This window comes from Anomaloglossus baeobatrachus, chromosome 1 (genome assembly GCF_048569485.1).
Source record: "Anomaloglossus baeobatrachus isolate aAnoBae1 chromosome 1, aAnoBae1.hap1, whole genome shotgun sequence".
Lineage (NCBI taxonomy): Eukaryota > Metazoa > Chordata > Amphibia > Anura > Aromobatidae > Anomaloglossus > Anomaloglossus baeobatrachus.
This window is the reverse complement of record NC_134353.1, coordinates 852,748,428-852,776,111: the sequence shown is the minus strand read 5'-3', so window position 1 is coordinate 852,776,111 and position 27,684 is coordinate 852,748,428. Positions and strand designations below refer to the sequence as shown.

At 44.0% G+C, this 27,684-nt stretch overlaps 1 protein-coding gene and 1 pseudogene across 3 annotated transcripts in view; one reads left to right on the top strand and one right to left on the bottom strand.

The window, feature by feature from the left end:
* ANKRD31 (ankyrin repeat domain 31) overlaps positions 1 to 27,684 on the top strand; it is a 408,642-nt gene that overhangs the window by 141,750 nt on the left and 239,208 nt on the right. For all 3 annotated transcript variants that reach the window (XM_075342271.1, XM_075342267.1, XM_075342277.1), the window contains one exon: positions 16,241 to 16,762. In XM_075342271.1, the coding sequence (XP_075198386.1) occupies positions 16,241 to 16,762 (522 nt within the window). The remainder of the gene's footprint in view (positions 1 to 16,240; positions 16,763 to 27,684) is intronic.
* On the bottom strand, positions 24,827 to 25,908 carry LOC142301230 (nucleoporin SEH1 pseudogene; annotated as a pseudogene).

Sequence of the window (27,684 nt, the reverse complement as noted above, 5' to 3'; positions counted from 1 at the left end):
AAATGAAACCTCTACAACAGAATTCAAGTGCAGATTGTAACGTTTAATTTGAAGGTTTGAACAAAAATATCTGATAGAAATTGTAGGAATTGTACACATTTCTTTACAAACACTCCACATTTCAGGAGGTCAAAAGTAATTGGACAAATAAACCAAACCCAAAAAAAATTTTTTATTTTCAATATTTTGTTGCGAATCCTTTGGAGGCAAACACTGCCTTAAGTCTGGAACCCATGGACATCACCCAACACTGGGTTTCCTCCTTCTTAATGCTTTGCCAGGCCTTTACAGCCGCAGCCTTCAGGTCTTGCTTGTTTGTGGGTCTTTCCGTCTTAAGTCTGGATTTGAGCAAGTGAAATGCATGCTCAATTGGGTTAAGATCTGGTGATTGACTTGGCCATTGCAGAATGTTCTACTTTTTTGCACTCATAAACTCCTGGGTAGCTTTGGCTGTATGCTTGGGGTCATTGTCCATCTGTACTATGAAGCGCCGTCCGATCAACTTTGCGGCATTTGGCTGAATCTGGGCTGAAAGTATATCCCGGTACACTTCAGAATTCATCCGGCTACTCTTGTCTGCTGTTATGTCATCAATAAACACAAGTGACCCAGTGCCATTGAAAGCCATGCATGCCCATGCCATCACGTTGCCTCCACCATGTTTTACAGAGGATGGGGTGTGCCTTGGATCATGTGCCGTTCCCTTTCTTCTCCAAACTTTTTTCTTCCCATCATTCTGGTACAGGTTGATCTTGGTCTCATCTGTCCATAGAATACTTTTCCAGAACTGAGCTGGCTTCATGAGGTTTTTTTCAGCAAATTTAACTCTGCCCTGTCTATTTTTGGAATTGATGAATGGTTTGCATCTAGATGTGAACCCTTTGTATTTACTTTCATGGAGTCTTCTCTTTACTGTTGACTTAGAGACAGATACACCTACTTCACTGAGAGTGTTCTGGACTTCAGTTGATGTTGTGAACGGGTTCTTCTTCACCAATGAAAGTATGCGGCGATCATCCACCACTGTTGTCATCCGTGGACGCCCAGGCCTTTTTGAGTTCCCAAGCTCACCAGTCAATTCCTTTTTTCTCAGAATGTACCCGACTGTTGATTTTGCTACTCCAAGCATGTCTGCTATCTCTCTGATGGATTTTTTCTTTTTTTTCAGCCTCAGGATGTTCTGCTTCACCTCAATTGAGAGTTCCTTAGACCGCATGTTGTCTGGTCACAGCAACAGCTTCCAAATGCAAAACCACACACCTGTAATCAACCCCAGACCTTTTAACTACTTCATTGATTACAGGTTAACGAGGGAGACGCCTTCAGAGTTAATTGCAGCCCTTAGAGTCCCTTGTCCAATTACTTTTGGTCCCTTGAAAAAGAGGAGGCTATGCATTACAGAGCTATGATTCCTAAACCCTTTCTCCGATTTGGATGTGAAAACTCTCATATTGCAGCTGGGAGTGTGCACTTTCAGCCCATATTATATATATAATTGTATTTCTGAACATGTTTTTGTAAACAGCTAAAATAACAAAACTTGTGTCACTGTCCAAATATTTCTGGACCTAACTGTATATATATATATATATATATATATATATATATATAATAACAAAAATCATACATTAACTACTCAATACGTAAATTCTAGAATACCCGATGCGTAGAATCGGGCCATCTTCTAGTATATATATATATATGTGTATATATGTGTATATGTATATATATTACATACGTCCATATGAGTCCAAGGTCGTGAGGGGTGAAGTAAAATGTTCAGGCTGCTATATTATGACTCCATTAAGCATGCTTTAAACAGAGAAAGTAATGCCCCGGTCACATTTAATGACTTACCAGCGATCCCAAAAACTATGCGACCTGATAAGGATCGCTGGGAGGTCGCTGGTGAGATGTCACACAGTCAGATCTTACCAACAACGCAGTAACGATCAGCGACCTGTATAACGGTCTCGTCGGGCGTTGGGACTGTGTTAGGAGGTCGTTGGTAGGCGTCAAACACAGCGATGCGTCTTGCCCAGCAGGACATCGCCTTTGAAGAAAATGGTTCCAACCATTCAGCAACGACTAGCGATCTCACAGCAGGGGCCTGATCGCTGGTAGGTGTCACACATAACGAGATCGCTGCTGCGTCACGAAAACGGTGACGTAGCAATGATCTCGTTAGCGATCTCGTTGTGTGTGACGGGGCCTTAAATGTCCTTTTATTACAGGCAAACAGATTACACAGTCCAAACAATGGCACTTAAGTGTTAGTCCAGTATTCAAGTCCCAGTATGAAGACTTCATACAGGAGGCCTTCTTACCTCCGTATACAAACACCTGATCATTCACTTGGACTTTCTTATACTCGCAATACCACATCCCAGGGCGAGGATATGTGAGCAGCTAGTCCTAGCCATCTTTTTGACTGCTCCTAAGCCCTTGCCATGACCTTTAAACACTTTCAGTACTATATGTGCTACAGCTCGCCTCTGGGCTTACATCACTGACATCCACCTCTGTGATACATATTACCCATCTATGTTATGTCTGGCCGTCAGCTTACAATATATATATATATATATATATATATATATATATATATATACACACACACACTGTACAAACATATAAATGCAACACTTGTAATTTCCATCAGCTGAACTTCAAGATCTAATATTTTTTTCTATGTACACAAAAGGCATATTTCTCTCAAATATTGTTCACAAATTTGTCTAAACTGTGTTAGTTTGGCACTTCTCCTTTGCCAAGATAAGCCATCCACCTCCCAGGGGTGGCATGTCCCGATACTGATTAGACAGCATGATGATTGTACAGGTATGCCATAGGCTAGCCACAATAAAAAAACACTCTAAGGGGTACTTTGCACACTACGACATCACAGGCGCGATGTCGGTGGGGTCAAATTGAAAGTGACACACATCCGGCATTGCAGGCGACATCGTAGTGTGTAAAGCCTAGATGATACGATTAACGAGCGCAAATGCGTCGTAATCGTATCATCGGTGTAGCGTCGGTGTAATCCATAATTACGCTGACGCGATGGTCCGATGTTGTTCCTCGCTCCTGCGGCAGCACACATCGCTGTGTGTGAAGCCGCAGGAGCGAGGAACATCTCCTACCGGCGTCACCGCGGCTTCCGTAGGATATGCGGAAGGGAGAAGGTGGGCGGGATGTTTATATCTTGCTCATCTCCGCCCCTCTGCTCCTATTGGCCGCCTGCCGTGTGACGTCGCAGTGACGCCGTACGACCCGCCCCCTTAATAAGGAGGCGGGTCGCCGGCCAGAGCGACGTCCCAGGACAGGTGAGTCCATGTGAAGCTGCCGTAGCGATAATGTTCGCTACGGCAGCTATCACAAGGATATCGCAGCTGCGACTGGGCGGGTACTATCGCATGCGACATCGCAGCATCGGCTTGCTATGTCGCAACGTGCAAAGCCCGCCTAAGGCCGGCGTTACACGAGATGATATATCGTGCGATCGCGTGAGCGATCGCCCCTGTCGTTTGTGCGTCACGGGCAATTTATTGCCCGTGTTGCACAAAGTCATTAAACCCCCGTCACACGTACTTACCTCCCTAACGACGTCACTGTTGGCGGCGAACAATCTCTTCCTGAAGGGGGAGGGATGTTCGACGTCACAGCGACGTCACACAGCGGCCGCCCAATAGAAGCGGAGGGGCGGAGATAAGCGGGACGTAACATCCTGCCCACCTCCTTCCTTCCTCATTGTGGGCGGGACGCAGGTAAGCTGTGTTCGTCGTTCCCGGGGTGTCACACGTAGCGATGTGTGCTGCCACGGGAACGACGAACAACCGACGCGCAGAAGGAGGAATGACATTATGGAAATGAACGACGTGTCAACGAGTAACGATAAGGTGAGTATTTTTGCTCGTTAACAGTCGTTCGGAGGTGTCACACGGTACGACATCTCTAACGATGCCGGATGTGCGTCACGAATTCCGTGACCCTGACGACATATCGCCCGATATATTGTACCATGTAACGCCGCCCTAAGGCTGCTTTCACACTACATTTTTTTAATATGCGTCCTGAACATTTTTTTGCTGCAAAAGCGGATCCTTTTTTTCCAAGGAGAAATGCATGCAAATGCATGTGTTATTTTACAGGACCCGGTCACTTGAAATTATGGGCGGGTATTGGAGTCTTGTGATTGGGAGTCAGTGGAACTGAACGTGATAGACTGGAAATTCAGATGGAGAAAGAGAGAGAAAGAAGAGAGAGATAGTGAGAGAGAAAGAGATAGTGAGAGAGAAAAAGAGAGAGAGAGAAATACATAGAGGACTGGAAGAGTGAATTAGAGAACTCCCAGAAACTCACCATCTACCGGTCACTGCGGAGGGACTACACTCTGGCCCCATATCTGGAGAGGATACGCAAACCCAAAGACAGGCAGACCCTGACCCTGTACAGACTGAGTGCCCATAGCCTAGAGGTGGAAACAGGGCGGCACCAACAGACATACAAGCCACAGACCGTGCCAGCACTGCCCGCAGGGGGCTCTGGAGGACTAGGCGGATTTCCTGCTGCACTGTAACAAATACTCAGCAGTGAGGTCCTCCCACTTCCGGAAATTTACCACTCATACCCTGGACTTTCCATCCATGGACGAGGAGAGGAAACTCTGCATCCTACTGTGGGAAGAGGCATCAATGGTGGAGATCGCCGCCCAATATGTCACCACTTGTCATAACCTGTGGGGTACTATAGACCTCCAAATGGACCATCATTCCCCAAATTGTGGCCCCCAACACCCAATCCCCACAACCCTAACCGACTCCCCTGTCAAGTTTCTTTTCTTGCTTTGGCAATACTGATTGTATTTTGGTCCTGCCAATAAAGCCTATTTGATTTGATTTGATTTGATTTGAAAAAGGGAGAGAGAGAAAAAGAGGGATTGAGAGAAAGAGAGAGACACTACTGCCCCATCATCACCGCACACACCGGCATTACCGCCCCCATCATCACCGCACACCGGCACTACCACCCCCACCATCACTGCACACACGCAGGCACTACCGCCCCTATCATCACCGCACAGACGCAGGCACTACCGCACCAGTCATCACCACACACACACCTGCACTACCTGAGTGACGTCACCACTGACTGCGCGACTCACTTCAGTTGCTCTGTGGAGCTCACAGCAAGTGGCGGTGTTCTACTGCCGCTCCTGTCAGTTTCCAATGTAGAAGAGCTGAAAGCGTCGTGGGACCTCGTGTGGATTACGCTGGACTTGGAGGGGTATTTGGGGATTTTAATAAAGTGGTGAAAGAGGTTGTTTTTTTGTCTTTTATTCCAAATAAAGGATTTTTCGGTGTTTGTGATTATTTACTTTCACTTACAGGTTAATCATTGGGTGTGTCTCATACACGCCTGCCATGATTAACCTAGGACTTAGTGGCAGCTATGGACTGCCATTAACTCCTTATTACCCCGATTGCCACCACACCAGGGCAATTCGGGTTGAGCCTGGTAGAGTCCCGGGACTGTCGCATCTAATGGATGCAGCATTTCCGGACGGCTGCTGGCTGATATTTTTAGGCTGGGGGCTCCCCATAACGTGAGGCTCCCCATCACGAGAATACCAGCCTTCAGCCATGTGGCTTTACTTTGGCTGGTATCAAAATTTGGGGGGACCGCATGCTGTTTTTTTAATTATTTATTGTACTGCACGATATAGACCTGCCCACCGATGGCTGTGATTGGCTGGAGTGAGACAGCTGTCACTCAGCGTGGGGGTGTGTCTAACTGCAACCAATCATAGGCACTGGTGGGCGGGGGAAGCAGGGAATACGAGATGGAATAATGAGCGGCCAGCATTTTCAAAAGAGGAGAAGCTGCCAGAGCAGTGTGACAGCCGTGCAGTGCTGCGCTGGTGATCGCTCAGGGATCAGTGAGTATGAGAGAGGGCGTGAGAGGGAGAGATACTGACAGAGAGAGAAAACGACAGACAGAGAGAGAGACTGAGAGACCGACAGAGAGAGAGAGACTTTGATCACGCCAGGCTGGTTCCTGCCCAACAGGATCCTGTCTCTCAGCATACCAGCGTTCACATGTGTTTGCGTGCAGTATAGTTAGGATCCAGTGGCAAACAGTATTTGGATGCAGCTCAAAAACGCTACAAGTAGCGTTTTTGAAAAATGTTAAAATACTGCAACTCACTGGATCCTCACTATACCGCACGCAAATGCATGTCAACGCATGTTGACGCGCGTCCATTGCAAATGCATTGAAATTAAAACATATTTGCACTGAATACACTTTTGCAGGAAAAAAACGTTCAGGACGCATGTTAAAAAAACGTAGTGTGAAAGCAGCCTAAAATGTGTACTTTTATCACACAGCACAATGCCACAGATGTCGCAGGTTTTGAGGGAGCATGCAGTTGTCATGTTGACTGCAGGAATGTCCACCAGAGTTGTTGACCGTGTATTGAATGTTCATTTTTCTCACATAAACCGTCTCCAAAAGCATTTAATAAAATTTGGCAGTACATCCAATCGAACTCACAACCGCAGACCATGTGTAACCACACCAATCAAGGCCCTCAGCATATAACATCTTCACCTCTAAAGCCTGCTTTACACGCTACAAGATATCTTACGATGTGTCGGCGGGGTCACATCGTAAGTGATACACATCCAGCATCGTAAGGTATGTTGTAGCGTGTGACAGTGACGTGCAATTGCGATTGAACGAAAAACCGTTCATCGCATGCACGTCGTTCATTCCTGACGAGTTGAACGTCAGATTGTTCATCGTACCCGGGGTAGCGCACATCGCAGTTTGTGACACCCCGGGAACGATGAACAGATCTCACCTGCCTCCTGCGGCTCCCGGCCCACAATGCAGAAGGAAGGAGGTGGGCGGGATGTTGACGTCCCGCTCAGCTACGCCCCTCCGCTTCTATTGGCCGGCTGCCGCGTGACGCCGATGTAACGCCAAACGTCCCTCCCACTCCAGGAAGTGGACGTTTGACGCCCACATCGAGGTCGTATGGACGGGTAAGTACGTGTGAAGGGGGTTAATCGTTTGTGCGGCACGTTCAACAAATTGAACGTGCTGCACATACGATGGGGGCGTTGCAAATCGCATACGATATCATATGCGAAATTGCAACCTGTAAAACAGGCTTAAGATCGCCTGAGACCGGCCAGCCGAACACCTGTTGCAGCAATTAGTTTGCATAACCAAAGAATTTTTGCACTAACTGTCAGAAACTGTCTTAGGGAAGCTCATCTGCTGCTCGTCATTCTCATCCCATTCTGCACCTGACTGAGTTAGTCGTCGTAGCCGACTTGAGAGTTCAAATACTAGCTTTTGATGGCGTTTGACACGTTATAGAAGTGTTCTCTTCATGCTTGAATCCCTGTTTTCACTGTACAGGACAAATGGCAGACTGCGTGAATGGTGTCTTGTGAGTGAATTGTTTGCTGATGTCAACATTGTGAATCAAGTGGTCCATGGTGGCATTGGGGTTATGGTATGGGCAGGCATATGATATGGACAATGAACATAGGTGGATTTTATTTATGTCGTTTTGAATGTACAGAAATACCATGACAAGATCCTGAGGCCCATGTTTTTGCCATTCATTCATGACCATCACCTCATGCTGCAGCATGATAATGCACGACCCCAGGTTGCAAGGATCTGTACACAATTCCTTGAAGCTGAAAACATCCCAGTTCTTGCATGACCGGCATACTCACCAGACGGGCCACCCATTGAGCATGATTGGGATGCTCTGGATCGTCATATGCGACAGCGTGTTCCTGCCAATTTCCAGCAACTTTACACAGCCGTTGAAGAGGAGAGGATAAACATTCCACAGGTCACAATTAACAAACTGATCAAGTAACTATGTGAAGGAGATGTATTGTGTTGCACTGCATGAGGCAAATGCTGGTCACACCAGATACTGACACCTCTGGACACTCCAAGTACTGTAAAACTGGACATTGTAGAGTGACCTTTATTGTGGCCATCCTAAGATACACGTGTATAATAAGTATGCTTTATAATCAGCATCTTAATATGTCACACCTGTGAGGTGGAAGGATTATCTCCACAAAGGAGAAGTGCTCACTAAGGCCTGCTTCACATGTCAGTGAAAAATACAGACGTTTTTCACTGACGTGTAAAAAACGCATATGTCCCTCCGTGTGCTGTGATTCACGGCACACGTGGGTTATCCATGTGCTATACATGATCTGTGTCAGTCATCCGTTATAGCACATGAATGTATACTCACCTGTCCCCGCTCCTGCTGTCTGTGGTGCTGAACTCTTCGGCTCTGCTGTGTATCCGGCCGCCGCTGACCCCCGCTGCAGCTACTTTCGGGTTGGCTGCTCCATGCATAAATGAATATGCATGAGAATAAGCAGCCGGGATGGAAGACAGGAGGAGGCAGCAGAGGCTGAAGACAGCTGGAGAAGGTGAGTATAAAAAGCTTTCTATTTTCAATGTACATGTTTTTTTGGTACGTGTTTCACGGATCACACCACTGTGATGGCAGAAAAAAATGGACATGTCTCCGTGTGGAGCACACAGACACGCGTGTATGCCGCACAAAGACACACAGTCAGTGGAAAATCACTTATGTGTGCGGCTACCCATTGATTTTAATGGGTTTGCGCATGTCCGTGATTCTGTTACGTATAAAAACTAGCACATACGTACCAGAATCACTGACGTGTGAAAAAGGCCTAACACAGAGTTGGATATATTTGTAAACAATATTTGAGATAAAATGGCATAAAAATATTTCTAAAGGTGCCATTGACATGAATTTCTCAACAGATACTAGTAACAACCCATCCAATCCACACAGCTAAAGAAATCTAACCATAGATGTCCATAAATCTAGTGTAAAAATGAGAAATGACACACTGAAAAAGTATTGAACATGCTTACTGAAATGTAATTAATACTTTGTTCAAAAGCTTTTGTTGATGATGACAGTTTCAAGACACCTCCTGCAAGGATAAACTAGTCACATGTATTGCTCAGGTGTGATTTTAGTCCAGTCTTCCACACAAACACTTTTCATATCTTGAAGTTTACGTGGGCTATTTCTATGAAGTCTGAGCTTTATAATAATACCGTATTTTTCGGACCATAAGACGCACCCTGGTTTTAGAGGCGGAAAATAAAATTTTTAAGCTAAAAGTGTGGTCATGACACACTGTTATGGGACGAGGATCTGCTGCTGACACTGTATGGGGGTAATTAAAAAAAAAACCGGCGTGCAGTTCCCCCAATTTTGATAACCAGCCAAGATAAAGTCTCACAGCTGGGGGCTGTTATTCTCACGCTGGGGAGACTCACGTTATTGGGAGCCCCCGAAGCCTAAAAATATCAGCCATCAGCCGCCCAGAATTGCCGCATTCATTAGATGCGACAGTCCTGGGACTTTTCCCAGCTCATGCCAATTGCCCTGATGCGGTGGCAATCGGGGTAATAAGGAGTTAATGGCAGCAGCCCATAGCTGCCACTAAATCCTAGCTTAGTGATGGCAGGCGTCTATGAGACACCCCCTCACCACTAAGCTGTAAGTGAAAGTAAATAAACACTTAAAAATTCTATATTTGAAATAAAAGACAAAAAACACCCTCTTTCACCACTTTATTAACTCCTAAAACACCCAGGTCCGATGTAATCCACACGATGTAGCATGACGCATCCAGCTCTGCTACATCTGACAATCAAAGAGAGCAGCCATAGAACATGACCGCTCTCTGTGAGGGTCAGGCCGCAAGTGAAGTGAGCCGCCGGAATCAGCCGTGACTCCAACTGTCACCGCACATCACCTGACTGAAGTCGCCGCGGATCTTGTGTTCACTTCAGCCGCGGCCGGATTTGTGGTAACAGGTGGAGGACTCCCGCTGTATACTCGCCTCTCCTCACTCCATGCATCATCGCTCGCTTCCTGTCTGTGCCAGCTGACCTGTGTGGAGCCGTGTACAGCGATGACGTCATCGCTGTGCTCACCGCTCTCTACACAGATCAGCTGGCACACAGGAGGACACCGCGATGCTGCAGGGGAACGGTGAGTATACCGTACTTATTCTCTGCCCCCCGTGCTGATGATTATGCGTGAGGGGCAGTGAATACAGCCGCACATGATCACTCCAGGCTGTAGTTGCCTGGGGTGATCACGCAGGCCGGCTCTTTAGTATGCGCGCATCCCCCGCCCTTCATCCCGCCCACCTGTCAGCGCCGGCTTCAGGGCTGAGAGATGGGCGAGATGATGGGCGTGTATATCAAATGAGCGGGCCCACGTGGTCAGTGTAGCGCTGTTACAGCCTGCTCATGCCTCTAATGACCCGCTCCACGACCACCGCACCCGCCTTCAGCCGCTCCACCACCGCACCGCAGCCATCGGACTATAAGACGCACCCCCCACTTTCCTCCATATGTAATCACTTAAAAAATGTCTTTGAATGTTTTGTATGGACTACATTTTCGGAAATTCGGAGACGTTGTCAGTAGTTTACAGAATAAAAGAACAATTTACATTTTACTCAAAAATATACCTATAAAGAGAAAAATCAGGAAAACTGAAAATTTTGCAGTGGTCTCTTAATTTTTGCCAGAGCTGTATGTTTGATAGATACAGGTCAAAGATCTGGGACCAACATTTATCTCAAGTCCATACCTGCTTCTCGAGATGTTAGAACTGAAGGCATGTATGGCATATTCTGGTCATATACGAGGGGCTGCTGATAAGTCTTTGGCCTTGTGATTTTTTTTGTTTCTATGGTAACAAATGTTACATCACATGAAAGCCTTATGCATCTAATATATGTTTTCAAAATTTTGTTTGTTGCTTATGGCAACAGTGTTCTACGCACGCGGGAAAACAAGATGGTGGAGTCTAATGCGATATTCACAGCAACTGAGAGCAGAGTAGTGATAAAATTCTTGTTTCTGCAAGGAACGTACGCAAAGGATATTCATGGTGATATGTCGCAGACATTGGGGGATCAAGGCCCTTCATATTCCACAGTTAAGAACTGGGTTGCCAAATTTAAAACTGGCCACATCAGCACCAATCATGAGGAACGTCCTGGACTACCGAGAGTGGTTGTTGTTCCGGAGGTCATCGATTCTGTGCACAACCTCATACTGGAGAATCGAGGAATTTCAGCTAAAGTAATAGCAGATATCATGGGGATTTCCCGTGAATGTGTTTGTCATTATTCATGACAATTTGGACATGAGGAAGCTATCTGCAAAGTGGGTCCCCAAATGTTTGACAACAGATCAGAGAAGCATGTGAGTGAAAACGTCCCGGTCCATTTGTCAGCGTTTAGGGACTGATAAGAACTTCCTGGATCAACTGGTCACTATGGATGAACCACTAGGGATTTCTTTCTATGACTCTGAAAACAAGGAACAGTCAAAAGAGTGGAGGCACAATGGTTCTCCTCATCCTTAGAAGTTCAGGGTGCAAAAATCAGCCACTAAGGTGATGGTGCCTGTTACGGGGGGCTGTCTGATAATAAACCTAAAGGAATGTCAGACAGTCAGGGTCCACCGTGCAAAGACTTTGCTGCAGACTATGGCAGAGGATAAGGGGTATAAAAGTGTACCACTGTAAAAAATAATAGCACAAGTGCAGAGTGCAATACCTCTGTTAAACTCAGAGTAATATACAGTGCCTACAAGTAGTATTCAACCCCCTGCAGATTTAGCAGGTTTACACATTCGGAATTAACTTGGCATTGTGACATTTGGACTGTAGATCAGCCTGGAAGTGTGAAATGCACTGCAGCAAAAAAGAATGTTATTTCTTTTTTATTTTTTTTTTTAAATTGAGAAAAGTTTATTCAGAGGGTCATTCATTATTCAACCCCTCAAACCACCAGAATTCTGTTTGGTTCCCCAAAGTATTAAGAAGTATTTCAGGAACAAAGAACAATGAGCTTCACATGTTTGGATTAATTATCTCTTTTTCCAGCCTTTTCTGACTAATTAAGATCCTCCCCAAACTTGTGAACAGCACTCATACATGGTCAACATGGGAAAGACAAAGGAGCATTCCAAGGCCATCAGAGACAAGATCGTGGAGGGTCACAAGGCTGGCAAGGGGTACAAAACCCTTTCCAAGGAGTTGGGCCTACCTGTCTCCACTGTTGGGAACATCATCTGGAAGTGGAAGGCTTATGGAACTACTGTTAGCCTTCCACGGCCTGGACAGCCTTTGAAAGTTTCCTCCCGTGCCGAGGCCAGGCTTGTCCGAAGAGTCAAGGCTAACCCAAGGAAAACAAGGAAGGAGCTCCGGGAAGATCTCAGGGCAGTGGGGACATTGGTTTCAGTCAATACCATAAGTAACGTACTCCACCTCAATGGTCTCCGTTCCAGACGAGCCCATAAGGTATCTTTACTTTCAAAGCGTCATGTCAAGGCTCGTCTACAGTTTGCTCATGATCACTTGGATGACTCTGAGACAGACTGGTTCAAGGTTCTCTGGTCTGGTGAGACCAAGATCGAGATCATTGGTGCCAACCACACACGTGACGTTTGGAGACTGGATGACACTGCATACGACCCCAAGAATACCATCCCTACAGTCAAGCATGGTGGTGGCAGCATCATGCTGTGGGGCTGTTTCTCAGCCAAGGGGCCTGGCCATCTGGTCCGCATCCATGGGAAGATGGATAGCACGGCCTACCTGGAGATTTTGGCCAAGAACCTCCGCTCCTCCATCAAGGATCTTAAGATGGGTCGTCATTTCATCTTCCAACAAGACAACGACCCAAAGCACACAGCCAAGAAAACCAAGGCCTGGTTCAAGAGGGAAAAAATCAAGGTGTTGCAGTGGCCTAGTCAGTCTCCTGACCTTAACCCAATTGAAAACTTGTGGAAGGAGCTCAAGATTAAAGTCCACATGAGACACCCAAAGAACCTAGATAACTTGGAGAAGATCTGCATGGAGGAGTGGGCCAAGATAACTCCAGAGACCTGTGCCGGCCTGATCAGGTCTTATAAAAGACGATTATTAGCTGTAATTGAAAACAAGGGTTATTCCACAAAATACTAAACCTAGGGGTTGAATAATAATTGACCCACACTTTTATGTTGAAAATGTATTAAAATTTAACTGAGCAACATAACTTGTTGGTTTGTAAGATTTATGCATCTGTTAATAAATCCTGCTCTTGTTTGAAGTTTGCAGGCTCTAACTTATTTGCATCTTATCAAACCTGCTAAATCTGCAGGGGGTTGAATACTACTTGTAGGCACTGTAATTAGAAAATAAAGCAATTCCTCCCTTACTTTGAGGGTGTGTGGAATGGTCTCTGTTAAAGATCACAGAGACAAAAGCAGTGAGTGGGAAATGGCACCTACCTAGGTCCGTTCCTCTAGTGGTGCCAGGAGACGGACAGCAGCGTAAGCCGCACAAAGCTCCTACCTGCGTTCGCTCCACTAGTGTGCGAGGACACGAACCACTAGATATGGCACCTGCCTAGGTCCGCTCTTCTAGTGGTGCAAAAGAGACGGACAGCAGCATAAGCCGCACAAAGCTCCTACCTCTGTTCGCTCCCCTAGTGTGCGAGGATACGAACAACTGCCAGACGCAGTATAAGGAACGTTACACTAGCGGCAACGTCCACCTACGAGTAGAATCACAAGGCCCAGCCGGACCATGTGCCTCAGGCACCTGCCTATGTCCGCTCCACTAAGAGGTAAGGATACGGACTGCAGCCGAAGCTGTAAGGTATAAGAACGCTACCCTGCCGGTAGCGCTCACCTAACATAGACAGAGTGATGCCTAGAGGGACGTGCACAAGGGCGTCTACCCTCCTGCATGAACCAAGAGGACTGAGCGCCAGGCGGCGTGCGTCAGGGTCTTATATAGACTCTGTGCCTCATCCAAGATGGAGGACACCAGAGCCAATCCGCTGCCAGAATGACAGCAATGACGTCACGCTGGCCTATCACCGAGCAAAGCGTCACAAGCACATGACCAGCGACCAATCGGCATAGAAGGTGTCGGAGACATGTGACCACGTGTCACAAGCACATGACCAATGGCCAATCAGCTTAGAAGGTGTCAGACATATGACCTCGTGTCAGCGATGATGTCACCCGCACATGTGCAATGGCTCCAAGATAGGACTTAGTCTCCAGCGCTTGCACATGTGCAGTAGCAAGAAATCCGGACATAGTCTCCAGAGCCACAGCAACCGTAACAGTGCCTTTGTTCTGGGTTAAGGAGGGCATGCTGCTAGAGGACTACTTTCAAAAGGGTTCCACCATAATGCAAGGTATTACATTGAACTTTTGGACCAATTGAAGGCAGCTCTGAAGGCCAAAAGGTGCGGCAAGCTGTCCAAAGGAATCTTGTTCTTGCAAGAAAACACCTCTGCTCATACACCACAAGCAACCACAGCAAAACTGGCAGAGCTGGGCTTCCAGCTGGTTGACCACCCACCTTATTCACCAGATCTAGCTCCCTCCGACTATCATTTGTTTCCAAACCTATAAAAAAACACCTCAAGGGTACCAAATTTCACACCATTTCTGATGCTATGGCTGCTACGGATGCCTGGTTTGAGGCACAACCGAAATCCATCTTTTTGCTAGGTTTACAGAATTTGGAATACCTATGTTAGAAGTGTGTTGACATCAGTGGAGAGTATGTGGAATAAATGTAAAGTTTCATCATCCTATCTCGTTTCTTTCTGGGTAAAACCAAAGACTTATCAGCAGCACCTCATATACTTAAAATATGTAAGCGTGAAGGAACCACCAAAGGCCTCACCGAGGCTGGGGGTTGTAGTCGTGTGTCCTCTGGCTGGCCTGCTTCATGAAAAAGGGAATATGACTGTGGGGGTGGTAGTGGGATGATGACTTTCATCTCTGTCTTCACATCTCTGACATTCACTCTCAGCAACAGAAAGACAGACTCCAGTTTCTCTATAAACCTCTTTGCTTTATTTTCTTTGCACATATCTTCCGTTTCTAAGGCAGGGCACCTTTTCTTCTCCAAGCATATTAGTTTTCTTGCTACTCTTGCTATTCCGGCTGCCAGAGTTTGCCATCAGCCTCTTGGTTTACCTGTCTCTCTCCCTGCGAATACTGGTGTTCTGGCCATGCTGACCTCCCTCTCCCCGGGGAACCTCAGCAACATTCTTTCCTGCCAGTCCTCAAACAGGGCGGCCTTCTTTCCTTCAAGACCCAACTATCCTCCACTATGATATTGCTCTGCAGCCTCCTTTATGCTTCTTAGCTTCACTACTCTCTGATCTCCTTCCTTCTCTCTCTTACTAGTTCCCTCCCCCCTCTGCTAAAACTCTCCCTTCCCCCTCCTGCAAACAACTATGGGGACCCTGTGCTCTCTAGTGGTGACCCACGCAAACTACACCCCAACGTACCCTTCTGTGTAGCTCCTGTCACCCCCTTTGTCTCACCTGTGGCATACTACAATGGCCTTGCGTGCCCTGCAGGATTTTAATCCACGATGGTTTAGTGTGTTACTAATGGTAATCTTTGAGACTGTGGTCCTAGCTCTTCAGGTCATTCACCAGGTCCTCCCGTGTAGTTCTGGGATGATTCCTGACCATTTTTACAATCATCCTTACCCCACGAGGTGAGCCCCAGAACGAGTAAGACTGACAGTAATCTTGTGTTTCTTATATTTTCAAATATTTCCGCCAACAGTTGTTGCATTCTCACCAAGTTTCTTGCCTATTGACCTATAACCCATCCCAGCCTTGTGCAGGTCTACAATTTTGTCCCTGGTGTCCTTAGACAGCTCTTTGGTCTTGGCCATGGTGGAGAGGTTGCAGTGATTGAGTGTGTGGACAGGTGTCTTATACAGGTAACGAGATCAAACAGGTGCAATTAATACAGGTAATGAGTGCAGAGTATCAGGGTTTCTTAGAGAAAAAACATGTCTGTGAGAGTCAGAATTCTTGCTGGTTGGTTATCAAATACTTATTTCATGCAATAAAATACAAATTAATTATTTAAAAATCATACAATATGGGGGATTCTGTTTATTACAGGTGAAGAGTACCTATGATAAAAATTACAGACCTCTCCTTTCTTTGTGGGAAAACTTGCAAAATCGGCAGTGTATCAAATACTTTTCCCCACTGTATGTAAAAGTTTGTGACTATTTCATTTTTAGTGTTTTTGTTGTTTGGTAATATAACTTTCTGATTTTATTTTGTATCAGATGCAGAACAATAACTCCGATGGATTTCAGGACAGTAGTTTGTTATCTGCCATAACTGCAATAGATGTTTCCTATCCAGACATAGAAATGGTACCTTTAGATAATATTGAAACAGTATGTATCCCAGAAAAAGACCAAAATGTGAGTGACACAAGTAAAGATGAAGGTGCAAACATTGCATGTGAGGAACCAGGAAGCTTTATTGATGATATGAGCATTGACAAGCTGCTAAAGATAACGGGGGAAATGGACAGTTTTACACAATTAACAGAAATAATAGATGATCTGTCATTTCTTGAAATGTCTGAAGATGGCAGTGGCGAACTGACCGAGACGTTGTTGGCAGCAATTAATTGCATGCAAGATCCACAGTCTTTACAGTCTGGAAAGGAAGGATGCAGTGTGGAGGAAGATTATCCCGACACACAAGGAAATACAGACTTCAGCAATGACAATATACAGATTCCTGGCCCAGATGAAAGTGTTAAACATAAGAGGGAATTTATACAAAAGATTGATAAGGTACAGTTAACACAGTGCAAATACACGCCATTTTCATAGCAGCACTCTCTCCAGTCACATATCTTCAATATGAGAGCAAGTAGTAAAGTATCCCAGACAACATAGATATAGTAAATTAGGAAAATTTCAGCACTCCAGCTTGACAAAGGCTGTTGTGATTGAAACATTGCATGTTTGGTGAATAAATACCCCAGATGAAGCTGAAGTGCTGCAGTTTTCTTTCTTTCTGTATTGGAGCTATCTAATATTGATTATTAGCATCTCACTGCTGTCAGATATTTTTTTCTCGGACCCATAGATAGACTTGCATGGTCGAAATTGATCGGACACTCAGATCAATATCGGACATGTCTCCGTACTTTTGTGTGAAGTACTCAGCCCAGGAAAAAATAATTTAGATATAACTTTACAGAAATATATAGCACTCTTTACCTTCTTGTAAACTATAATATAGCCATTGTTGGCCCTGAATATACCCAATTGGACCTGCATGGTCCATCACCCGACAACCTCATTTAACCTTTTAAGTGACTGAGCCACTTTTGACCTTAATGACCTTTCCAAATTTTAGAAATCTGACCAGTGTCACTTTATGATGTAATAACTAATAATATTTTTGTAACATATTTTTTTTGTTAAGAAGTTAGAAGGGTTAAAAGCAATTTCTCATTTTTCCAATAAAATTTATAAAGCCATTGTTTAGGGACCACATCACATTTGAAGTGACTTTGAGAGGCCTATCAGAAAGAAAATACCCAATACCCAAAAATAACACCATTCTAAAAACTGCTCCCTCAGAATACTTAAAATCACGTTGAAGAAGTTTATTAATCCTTCAAGAGCTTCACATGAATTAATGCAATTTGGAATGAAAAAATATAAATTAAATTACATTTTACCTAAAAATGTTACTTTAGCCTCAATTTATTCACTTTTACAAGAAATAGCATGACAAAATGGAACCCAAAATGTATTACTCAGTTTCTTCTGAGTGTACTGACACCCCTCATGTGATCAGAAACATAATTTTCGACAAGTGGGAGGGCTCAGAAAGGAAGGAGCAATATTTCAATTTTGGAATAAAATTTGTCTGAAATAGATTGTGGGCACCATGTCACAGTTGAGAACCTCTAAGGAAAATATCCAGCAGAAACCCCCAGAAGTGATCACATTTTGGAAACTGGACCCCTCAACGATTTTATACAGGAGGATAGCATTTTGAACTCGCAGGTTTGTCAAAGAATTTGATAACAATAAGTAGTCATTGAAAATTTTCATTTTTTTCACAAAAATGTTGCTTTAGCACCCAGTTTCTCTCTTTTACAAAAGGTACCACTAAAAAGTGGACCCCCCCAGTTTATTACTCACTATCTTATAAACGCAGTGATCCCCACATGTAGTAAAAAAGTTCTGTTTGGCTCAGAACAGAAGAAGCAATATTTGAATTTTGGAAAGTAAATTTGGCTGATATAGATTTCGGACACAATGTCATATTTGCAGGGTTCCTAAGGTACCTAACCAACAAAAAAACCCAGCGAGTGAACCTATTTTAGAAGCTAAACCCATCAAGGAATTTCTGTAGGGATGTGTTGAGCACTTTAAATCCATAGGTGCTTCAAAGAACTTTTTACAATTTGGATGTGAAGATGATAGTTACGTTTTTTCCTCTAAAAGTTATTTTAGCGCAAAATTTGATAGTTTGACAATGGAGAATAGGAGAAATTGGACGCCATCATTTGTTATTTAATTTCTCACAAACATTGTGATACCTCAAACATGGTCATAAATAATGTTTGGGCACATAACATGGCTCGGAAAGCAAACAGCGCTGTTTAATTTTTGGAACGCAAATTTGGACAATTTGTTGCATTTGTAGAGCCCTTGAGGTGCCAAAAATGCAGAAATACCCACATTTGACCCCATTTGGCACACTAAACCCTATAATCAATTAATCTATTGCTGTGGTGAGAATTTTTAACCCACAAATTACATGGACTTTTATTAGATTGGGCCGTGAAAATGAAAATGTAGTGTTTTTCTGACAAAATTGTACTTTAGCCTCAACATTTTAATTTACACAAAGGGTAACAGGAGAAAATATACAGGGTAATATGTTATACAATTTTTACTGAACGTGGCAGTACCCCATATGTGGCTGTATGCTACTATTTGAGTACATAGTGGGGATCGGATGGGAAGAAGTGTGACTTGGTATTTAGAACACAAATTCTGCATGAATAGATTGCGGCCTCCATTAACCAAACCCTGGAGGTGCCAGATCAGCAGAAACACCACAAGTGACCCTATATCGGAAACAACACTGTCATTCATCTAAGCGTATAGTGAGTATTTTGAACCCACAGATGCCTCACAGAATTTTATAACATTGGGATGTGAAAATACAATATTTTAAGGGTAATTTTTTTTTTTATTAGCTGCAAATTTGTCAGTTACACAAGGGTTAAAAGGTGAAAAAGGACCCCACAATTTATTACTCAATTTTTCCCGAATGTGGTGATGCCCTATATGTCATTAGAAACTACTGTTTGGCCACAAGGCAGGGCTGAGCAGGAAGGAGCGCTATTTGCTTTTTGGAGCACAGATTTTGCTAGAATAGTTTTCAAAATTTACAGGGCCCCTAAAGTGCTAGAACAGCAGAAAACCCCCCAAAATGACACCATTATAAAAATTGCACTTCTCAAATAATTTATCTATGGCTTAATTACTATTTTGTAGCATCTACACCACGTTCTTTTTTCTGGAGAATTACAAATATGCCAGTTTAGTGCTAATATATCTATACCTTATGCCCAGATTGTGCTGCTAGAGCCATGCACCTCTTAAAATGTTAACTGCACTCTCCTCACTATAATACTGCCATACCCGTGACCACTTAATGTGGGTTAGGCAAAGGGAGATCAGGTTTTTTTTAGATTTTAGAATACAGACTTCACTGGATTTCATTTGGGGGGTGGGAGCCACATCGCTTTTCCAGAGTCTTTGTTCTACCAATTACCTGGGACCTCCCTATATTTCCAGCGACAGATGACTGACCTAAATGGGGCCTGGTTTTGTGGGGGTAAGTTAGTGGTTTTATTGGTAACATTTTGTGGGATCACATTCTTGTGTTCTGCGCTGATCACTTACAGTCAGGGCCAGAAATATTTGGACAGTGACACAAGTTTTGTTATTTTAGCTGTTTACAAAAACATGTTCAGAAATACAATTATATATATAATATGGGCTGAAAGTGCACACTCCCAGCTGCAATATGTGAGTTTTCACATCCAAATCGGAGAAAGGGTTTAGGAATCATAGCTCTGTAATGCACAGCCTCCTCTTTTTCAAGGGACCAAAAGTAATTGGACAAGGGACTCTAAGGGCTGCAATTAACTCTGAAGGCATCTCCCTCATTAACCTGTAATCAATGAAGTAGTTAAAAGGTCTGGGGTTGATTACAGGTGTGTGGTTTTGCATTTGGAAGTTGTTGCTGTGACCAGACAACATGCGGTCTAAGGAACTCTCAATTGAGGTGAAGCAGAACATCCTGAGGTTGAAAAAAAAGAAAAAATCCATCAGAGAGATAGCAGACATGCTTGGAGTAGCAAAATCAACAGTCGGGTACATTCTGAGAAAAAAGGAATTGACTGGTGAGCTTGGGAACTCAAAAAGGCCTGGGCGTCCATGGATGACAACAGTGGTGGATGATCGCCGCATACTTTCTTTGGTGAAGAAGAACCCATTCACAACATCAACTGAAGTCCAGAACACTCTCAGTGAAGTAGGTGTATCTGTCTCTAAGTCAACAGTAAAGAGAAGACTCCATGAAAGTAAATACAAAGGGTTCACATCTAGATGCAAACCATTCATCAATTCCAAAAATAGACAGGCCAGAGTTAAATTTGCTGAAAAACACCTCATGAAGCCAGCTCAATTCTGGAAAAGTATTCTATGGACAGATGAGACAAAGATCAACCTGTACCAGAATGATGGGAAGAAAAAAGTTTGGAGAAGAAAGGGAACGGCACATGATCCAAGGCACACCACATCCTCTGTAAAACATGGTGGAGGCAACGTGATGGCATGGGCATGCATGGCTTTCAATGGCACTGGGTCACTTGTGTTTATTGATGACATAACAGCAGACAAGAGTAGCCGGATGAATTCTGAAGTGTACCGGGATATACTTTCAGCCCAAATTCAGCCAAATGCCGCAAAGTTGATCGGACGCCGCTTCATAGTACAGATGGACAATGACCCCAAGCATACAGCCAAAGCTACCCAGGAGTTCATGAGTGCAAAAAAGTGGAACATTCTGCAATGGCCAAGTCAATCACCAGATCTTAACCCAATTGAGCATGCATTTCACTTGCTCAAATCCAGACTTAAGACGGAAAGACCCACAAACAAGCAAGACCTGAAGGCTGCGGCTGTAAAGGCCTGGCAAAGCATTAAGAAGGAGGAAACCCAGCGTTTGGTGATGTCCATGGGTTCCAGACTTAAGGCAGTAATTGCCTCCAAAGGATTCGCAACAAAATATTGAAAATAAAAATATTTTGTTTGGGTTTGGTTTATTTGTCCAATTACTTTTGACCTCCTAAAATGGGGAGTGTTTGTAAAGAAATGTGTACAATTCCTACAATTTCTATCAGATATTTTTGTTCAAACCTTCAAATTAAACGTTACAATCTGCACTTGAATTCTGTTGTAGAGATTTCATTTCAAATCCAATGTGGTGGCATGCAGAGCCCAACTCGCGAAAATTGTGTCACTGTCCAAATATTTCTGGACCTAACTGTACATCAGGGTTTCCATGTAAATCCCCCCAAAATGTGATTCAGACAAAATCTCCAACTGAACCACTCGCTCTAATGAGGCAAATGGGGACATCTTGGACTCTGTTTGACGTCTATCCAATCCTGCTATTGAGGGTCTTTTAGCCCCCGTTTAATGTCTTAAATACTGTTGTCACGATTCACAGCGGTATGTATGGGGTTAATCGGCTCCGAAACCGGTTGGGGCTGATGCCTGCGGAAGTCAGCTGTCACCCATGGGAGTTTTGCCCACGGGGCTATTCTATTATTCCTCAGTGATGTTAAAAAGCGGCACTTAGGAATAAGACCCTTGAACAACCACTGTTAAAATGCATATCTCAGTCGTTAAGGGGTTAAAGTGAACCTGTTATGTAAAAAATGCTATTACCAGCAGATATGGGGTTGATCTGCAGGTTAATAGCATTGTGGCGCGGTACAGCCGCCTCACTGAGAGCCCAGGAAGCCTTCGGCTTTCAGTTATTGGGGTGTGGCCAGTGTGACTTCAGTCAAACACTCTTTGCATAGTGAACGGCGGCTGTAATCACGAGTGACAGCCGACACTGCATTACATCAGTATTGAGCCAGCTGTCAGTCAGTGCGATGGCGAGGTTTCAGTTGCTGCTCACTATGTAAAAAGCCATAACTGAAGCCTCGCTGCCGGCCTCTCTTCTGTGAATGAAAGCTGCAGACTACCGGGAGTAATAAACAGCATTTCCTCCCAGCAGCGAGACTTTCAGTGTGATGGCCACACAACATCAGAACGCTATTAACCTGCCTATTAACCCCATATCTGCAGACTATTAGTAGTTATTTTTTTATATATATATGTTATTTTATTTTGTTAGGATGTCATAAGATTTAAAAATTTTGCAACAATTTTTCATTTTCATGTGAATTTACAAAGCTTAATTTTTTAGTATCCTATTCCATTTTCAAGTGACTTTGGGGGGACCTTTTTATTGGAAAGCCCCAATAAATGATTGTATTTTAAAAGTGACGCCCCTCAACATATTCAAAACTTCTGTCAGGTAGTTTGATAACCCTTTAAGTGCTTTTAAGGAATCATTTCAAAGTGGAATGACAGGAATGAAAAATAATTTCTACCATTAAAATGTTGAACAGGCCACTGGAGCTGGCAAACTCTAAAGGGCACTTTACACGCTGCGATCTCACTAGCGAGATCGCTAGCGTGCGTACCCGCCCCCGTCGGTTGTGCGTCACGGGCACATCGCTGCCCGTGGCGTACAACATCGCTAGGAATAGTCACACTACTTACCTGCCTAGCGATGTCGCTGTGACCGGCTAACCGCCTCCTTTCTAAGGGGGCGGTTCATTCGGCGTCATAGCGACGTCACTAAGCGGCCGCCCAATAGAAGCGGAGGGGCGGAGATGAGCGGGACGAACATTCCGCCCACCTCCTTCCTTCCTCATTGCCAGCGATCGCAGCTAAGGAGATGTTCCTTGCTCCTGCGGTGTCACACATAAAGATGTGTGCTGCCGCAGGAACGACGACCATCCCTCGCTACTGACCAGACAATGATTTTTGGTAAATGAACGACCTCTCACACACCACCGATTTTTACCGTTTAAGGTCGCACATAGGTTTCACATGCTGAGATGTCGCTAACGACACCGGATGTGCGTCACAAAGACCGTGACTCCGACGATATATCGTTAGCGATGTCGCAGCGTGTAAATGGCCATTAAGGTCATTACTTGTCAACAATCAGGACTACACAATCATGACCTCAGGGTGCCAATACGGTTAAAAAGGGAGCCCCACTCTATTAACAATCTAGATGCCATTGTCACTATTGACAATGGCATTTAGTGGGTTAAACGGCCATGGTCAGGGCCAAGACTAATCATTATTGATGCAGCAGGTTGTCAGATATTGTGGCAACTAACATTTTTACCCACATACGGATGCCATTCACTTATATCTCAGGTCAGTGAAAAGACATATTGGTGGTCATTAAGTGGTTAATTGTGGAAGATTGAGTTCCCTTACACTGGTCAACCAGTTGCCATAAATGACCGCCAATCAGCTACTTAGAAGCTGAGCTGCGTTTTTTTAATAGCCTATTTAGACAGGCTGGCCACATTTACAATGTGCACAGAATGATCAATAACAATCACCAGAACTCAGGACCATTTTCTGCCAAGAGCAATGATTTTTTTTTAAATAAGATAAAAGATCATTTCACTGATCGGCAGCACTATCTGATTAGTAGGAAAAGACTATTCCTAGCAATGTTCAGTGTGAATGCATCACTTTTAGGGCTCATGCGCACGTAACTGCTGAATATTCTGCAGCGATTTGACAGCACATGTGCGCTTCAAATCACTGCAGAAACACTGCATAATGGATGCAGTTTTTTTGTACAAAAAAAGCCAATTTCATGCGCTCTGGCTGCTGCCCTCACCATAGACAGAGTGGGAGCTGCATCCAGAGAGCACGTAATAAGTGACATGCTCATTTTATAAACGCACGGATTTGGGTGAAAATTTTAGCACCCAAATCGCTGCATTCATAAAAGCATCGTGCGCACGTGTCATGCACAATCTTCATAGATTGTGCAGGGTACGCAGGATGCATGCATTTACGCTGCAGTGCAATACGCAGCGTAAATGCATGCAATTACGAAACGTGTGCACGAGCCCTTACTCCTGCTTGCTATAATGTGGTAGTTACAGGTATTTGGGAATTACGTTTATTTTCGGGTTCTCCATTATTACCTAGGAGTAGTGATGATGGGTGAACCTGCAAATATCTGGAATCGGTGGTCCAACTGGGTTTTTGTATTTTTTTTATTTAAAAAAAAAACAAAAATCCTGGTTCAGGTCCGGAATTAATTCTGGATCTGGTCGTAGGCTGATCCCCATATGAGTGTATGGAAACATGAATCAGGTACTTTAAAATGGTGTCAAGAAAGAAACATTTCTGTACCACGGCAAAATTTTAGAAAAAGGTTCATTTTTAATTGATACATTTAAAAGCAAAAAAGCATTATAAAAGATCTTTACTTAGATGGCCAGCAGGTGGCGCCAATACCCCACAGCAAGGAAATGCTGCAAACAGTATACTGATATCTTAATAATTTGAAAAACAACAAGAAAAACAAAGACAAAACAACCATTTAATATTAAGTAGGTTTCTGTGTGTCGTGGAAAGGAAAAACTCGGTATCCATTCCTGCGGGCATTCAGCTAGCAGCTAAAACAGCTAAGTTACTCCGGTTAGCTTTGCATCAAATGTGCACTCTGGATGAAGATGACCTGTTAACTGAATTCGGTAAACTTTGATTGCCGGACCCAACAGAAGACACAGAGAATCCTTGGTTTGAATTCACAGGGTTCCCATCTCCTTTTAGAACACCAGTGCATTTCCAATTGTCCATGAAGTTTGCTTTCCACAAACGAACACTGCCATCATCGCCAGAAGATGCCAAGACTGTGCCCTTTATATTCCAGCTTACATGCCATATTTGTGAGTTGTGATTATCAAACTGTGCCACGGTGTGGATTTCAAACTTTGTGACTCCCCCTGAAGAGGTCAGCTCCTTCCTTAAAGGTTTTATTGTAAAAATTCTGACATCTTTACTTGCTACTGCCAATATATGGTAGGATCTGCCCAAGTTTGGAGCAAAATCAATGTCCTGAATGGGGTCTGTGACGGTCATAAAGGTTTCAGCCTTGACGTATTTCCTTGTGTTCTCGTATTCATAGATCTGAACCTTTCCCATTATATTGGGGCTAGTGTCATCACTTCCCACAGCAATGGTAGGAGAATACGCTCGTGAACTAGAGGGATTCCAAGAAATACATTTACATCTCAATTTACAAGATATTTCATGCTGCAGAGACCACTGACTGAGATTCATCACGTCAGGGGCTTCGTAGATCCTCACCACCCCATCTGCAGAGTACATGGCCAACATTAAGTCAATATGCTTAGGGGCAAACTTGACATCGGTTACAGACGTCCTGCTATCCACAAGCGTAGTTTTCTTCACCCAATGACTTTGTCCTCTAGGTTTGTCGTTTGATTCTCCTACGATTTCTTCCCACACCGCAGCTGTTCTGTCAAATGAACATGACGCCATCACCTGACCAAACTCTGGATGAGCCCACGTTACACGCCACATCGACCCACTGTGTGTCTTCCAACTTGCAGTAAAATGCTAGTCACAATTTTTTCACTTTTGTCCCACACTTTCACTCTCTGATCACTGGAACAAGTAGCCATTCTCCGACCATGAAAATCGAAGGAGACATCATGGATGAGATCTCTGTGAGCTGCCGAGATACTCTGCGCCACGAACATGCCGACCACTGCCGACACCACCAAATGCTGCTGACGTCACAAGAAGCCCAAGCTCACGTTCTCTGTCAGAATGATACTTTGATATTTTGATCTGCCCTGCTTAGGGCAGATCAAAGTGCACCTGCGCAGGACCTCAATGCCGGCGCGTGTGCATGATGTAGGATGCGTTATGCACCCCGGCTTCAGAAGAAGGAGGACGAAAATGGCCAAAAGAGGAGGCGTCACATCCGGAGAACGGAGACACCCACCTGACCCATCTGCACTGAACCGACCGTTTAGGTGAGTATTATAAAGTGATTTTTACGTTGTACACAGCGACCTGGGCTCTTATATACAGTATGTTAAAATACTGTATATAAGGGCTCACTGGTGGTGGCCGCAGCTTATAGTCACCAAATCTGGTGACAGGTTCCCTTTAACAGAATTTTTTTGGAATATATTTGTGCTTTTATTCTAATAGTTATTTACCGACTATCTATGCACCATCTTCTACATTTGTTATTTTGGCTGACTGGTTTCAGTTTTTTGGATGGATTAAGTGTGGTCCTTTTAATATTTTTTGTATTTTTTTTTTTAAACATCAAATTTTATTCCAAATTTTCATGTGCATTACATCTTATTAAACAATATAGCAAGTATGAATTCACTATGTCCATTAACAGGTTATTGGCAATTAACTATTCCTCCTGTTTCCCTTGTTTTCCCCCCCTTAACTATGTTTCGTCTTCCTTCTATTCTAAAATAGCCCTCCCAACAACTTAGCACACTTTTCCTCCTGTCTAGCCCACACGAAGAACACCCAACAACGCCACATTTTGTCATTTTATCATCACCACATGTCTCTAGATGAATCATTTGCCTTCTTATCACACCTTCACATTATGGCTGTTTTAATTTCCCCAATGTTCCCTTAATGTCTTCTAGTAGATACCACTATTGTTTGTATTTCTGTAGCTTCACATTGTTTTTCCATGAATTTTCTCCATTTTTTAAAGAATGCGTCGGTCAAACCGTCTTTGTTTTTCTTCTGCTTCCCTCTATTCAATTCTAAGTAGCATTTTAATCTGCCTCATTACCTCGTCTTCTGACGGAACGTTCCCTTCGAGCCATTTGCCCAGCAAAGCCCTTTTTCCTATTATGGCTATACTATGGAACAGCTTTGGTATTTTATCTCTTTTTTCATTCACTCTTGCCATTTGTTCAACATGGTCATCATGAAAAATCCATATCAGTGGGTCCATCGCCACCTCTACCCCCCATATATTAGTTATTAGCGCCTGCATTTTTTTCCAGAATTTTTGACTCTCTGGGCATTGCCAAATCCCATGTAACAGATCCGTGTTTAGCATCCTACATTTGGGACAATGTACTATCTTATTAACCACCTGTTTGTTTGGTATGTTGAAGCCATAGATCGCCCTGTGTATCAGTCTAAAATGTGTGTCCCTCCAGCCCTCATTAACCACCTCTTTTCTCATTCTCATCCATCCTCTTAGTATCTTGTCCCCTGCTGTCTCGTCTCTCAATTGTTTCGCCCATTTTCCCAGGGTCTTATCCGTGTTTAAGGGGACTAACACCTCTCGCAATGCTTTGTATAGTGAAGTTATGTTAATCTCCCGCTGCTCCTGCATAATAAGTTGGTCCATATCAATCATCCCTTGTTCCTTCCCAACATCTCTCAGTAGCTGCATTATACCTTTATCTATCTGTTTATATTGTATAACTTGGAATGGAGATAGCCCATATTTTGTCACAATTTTTTTGACAGGACAACCATCTATT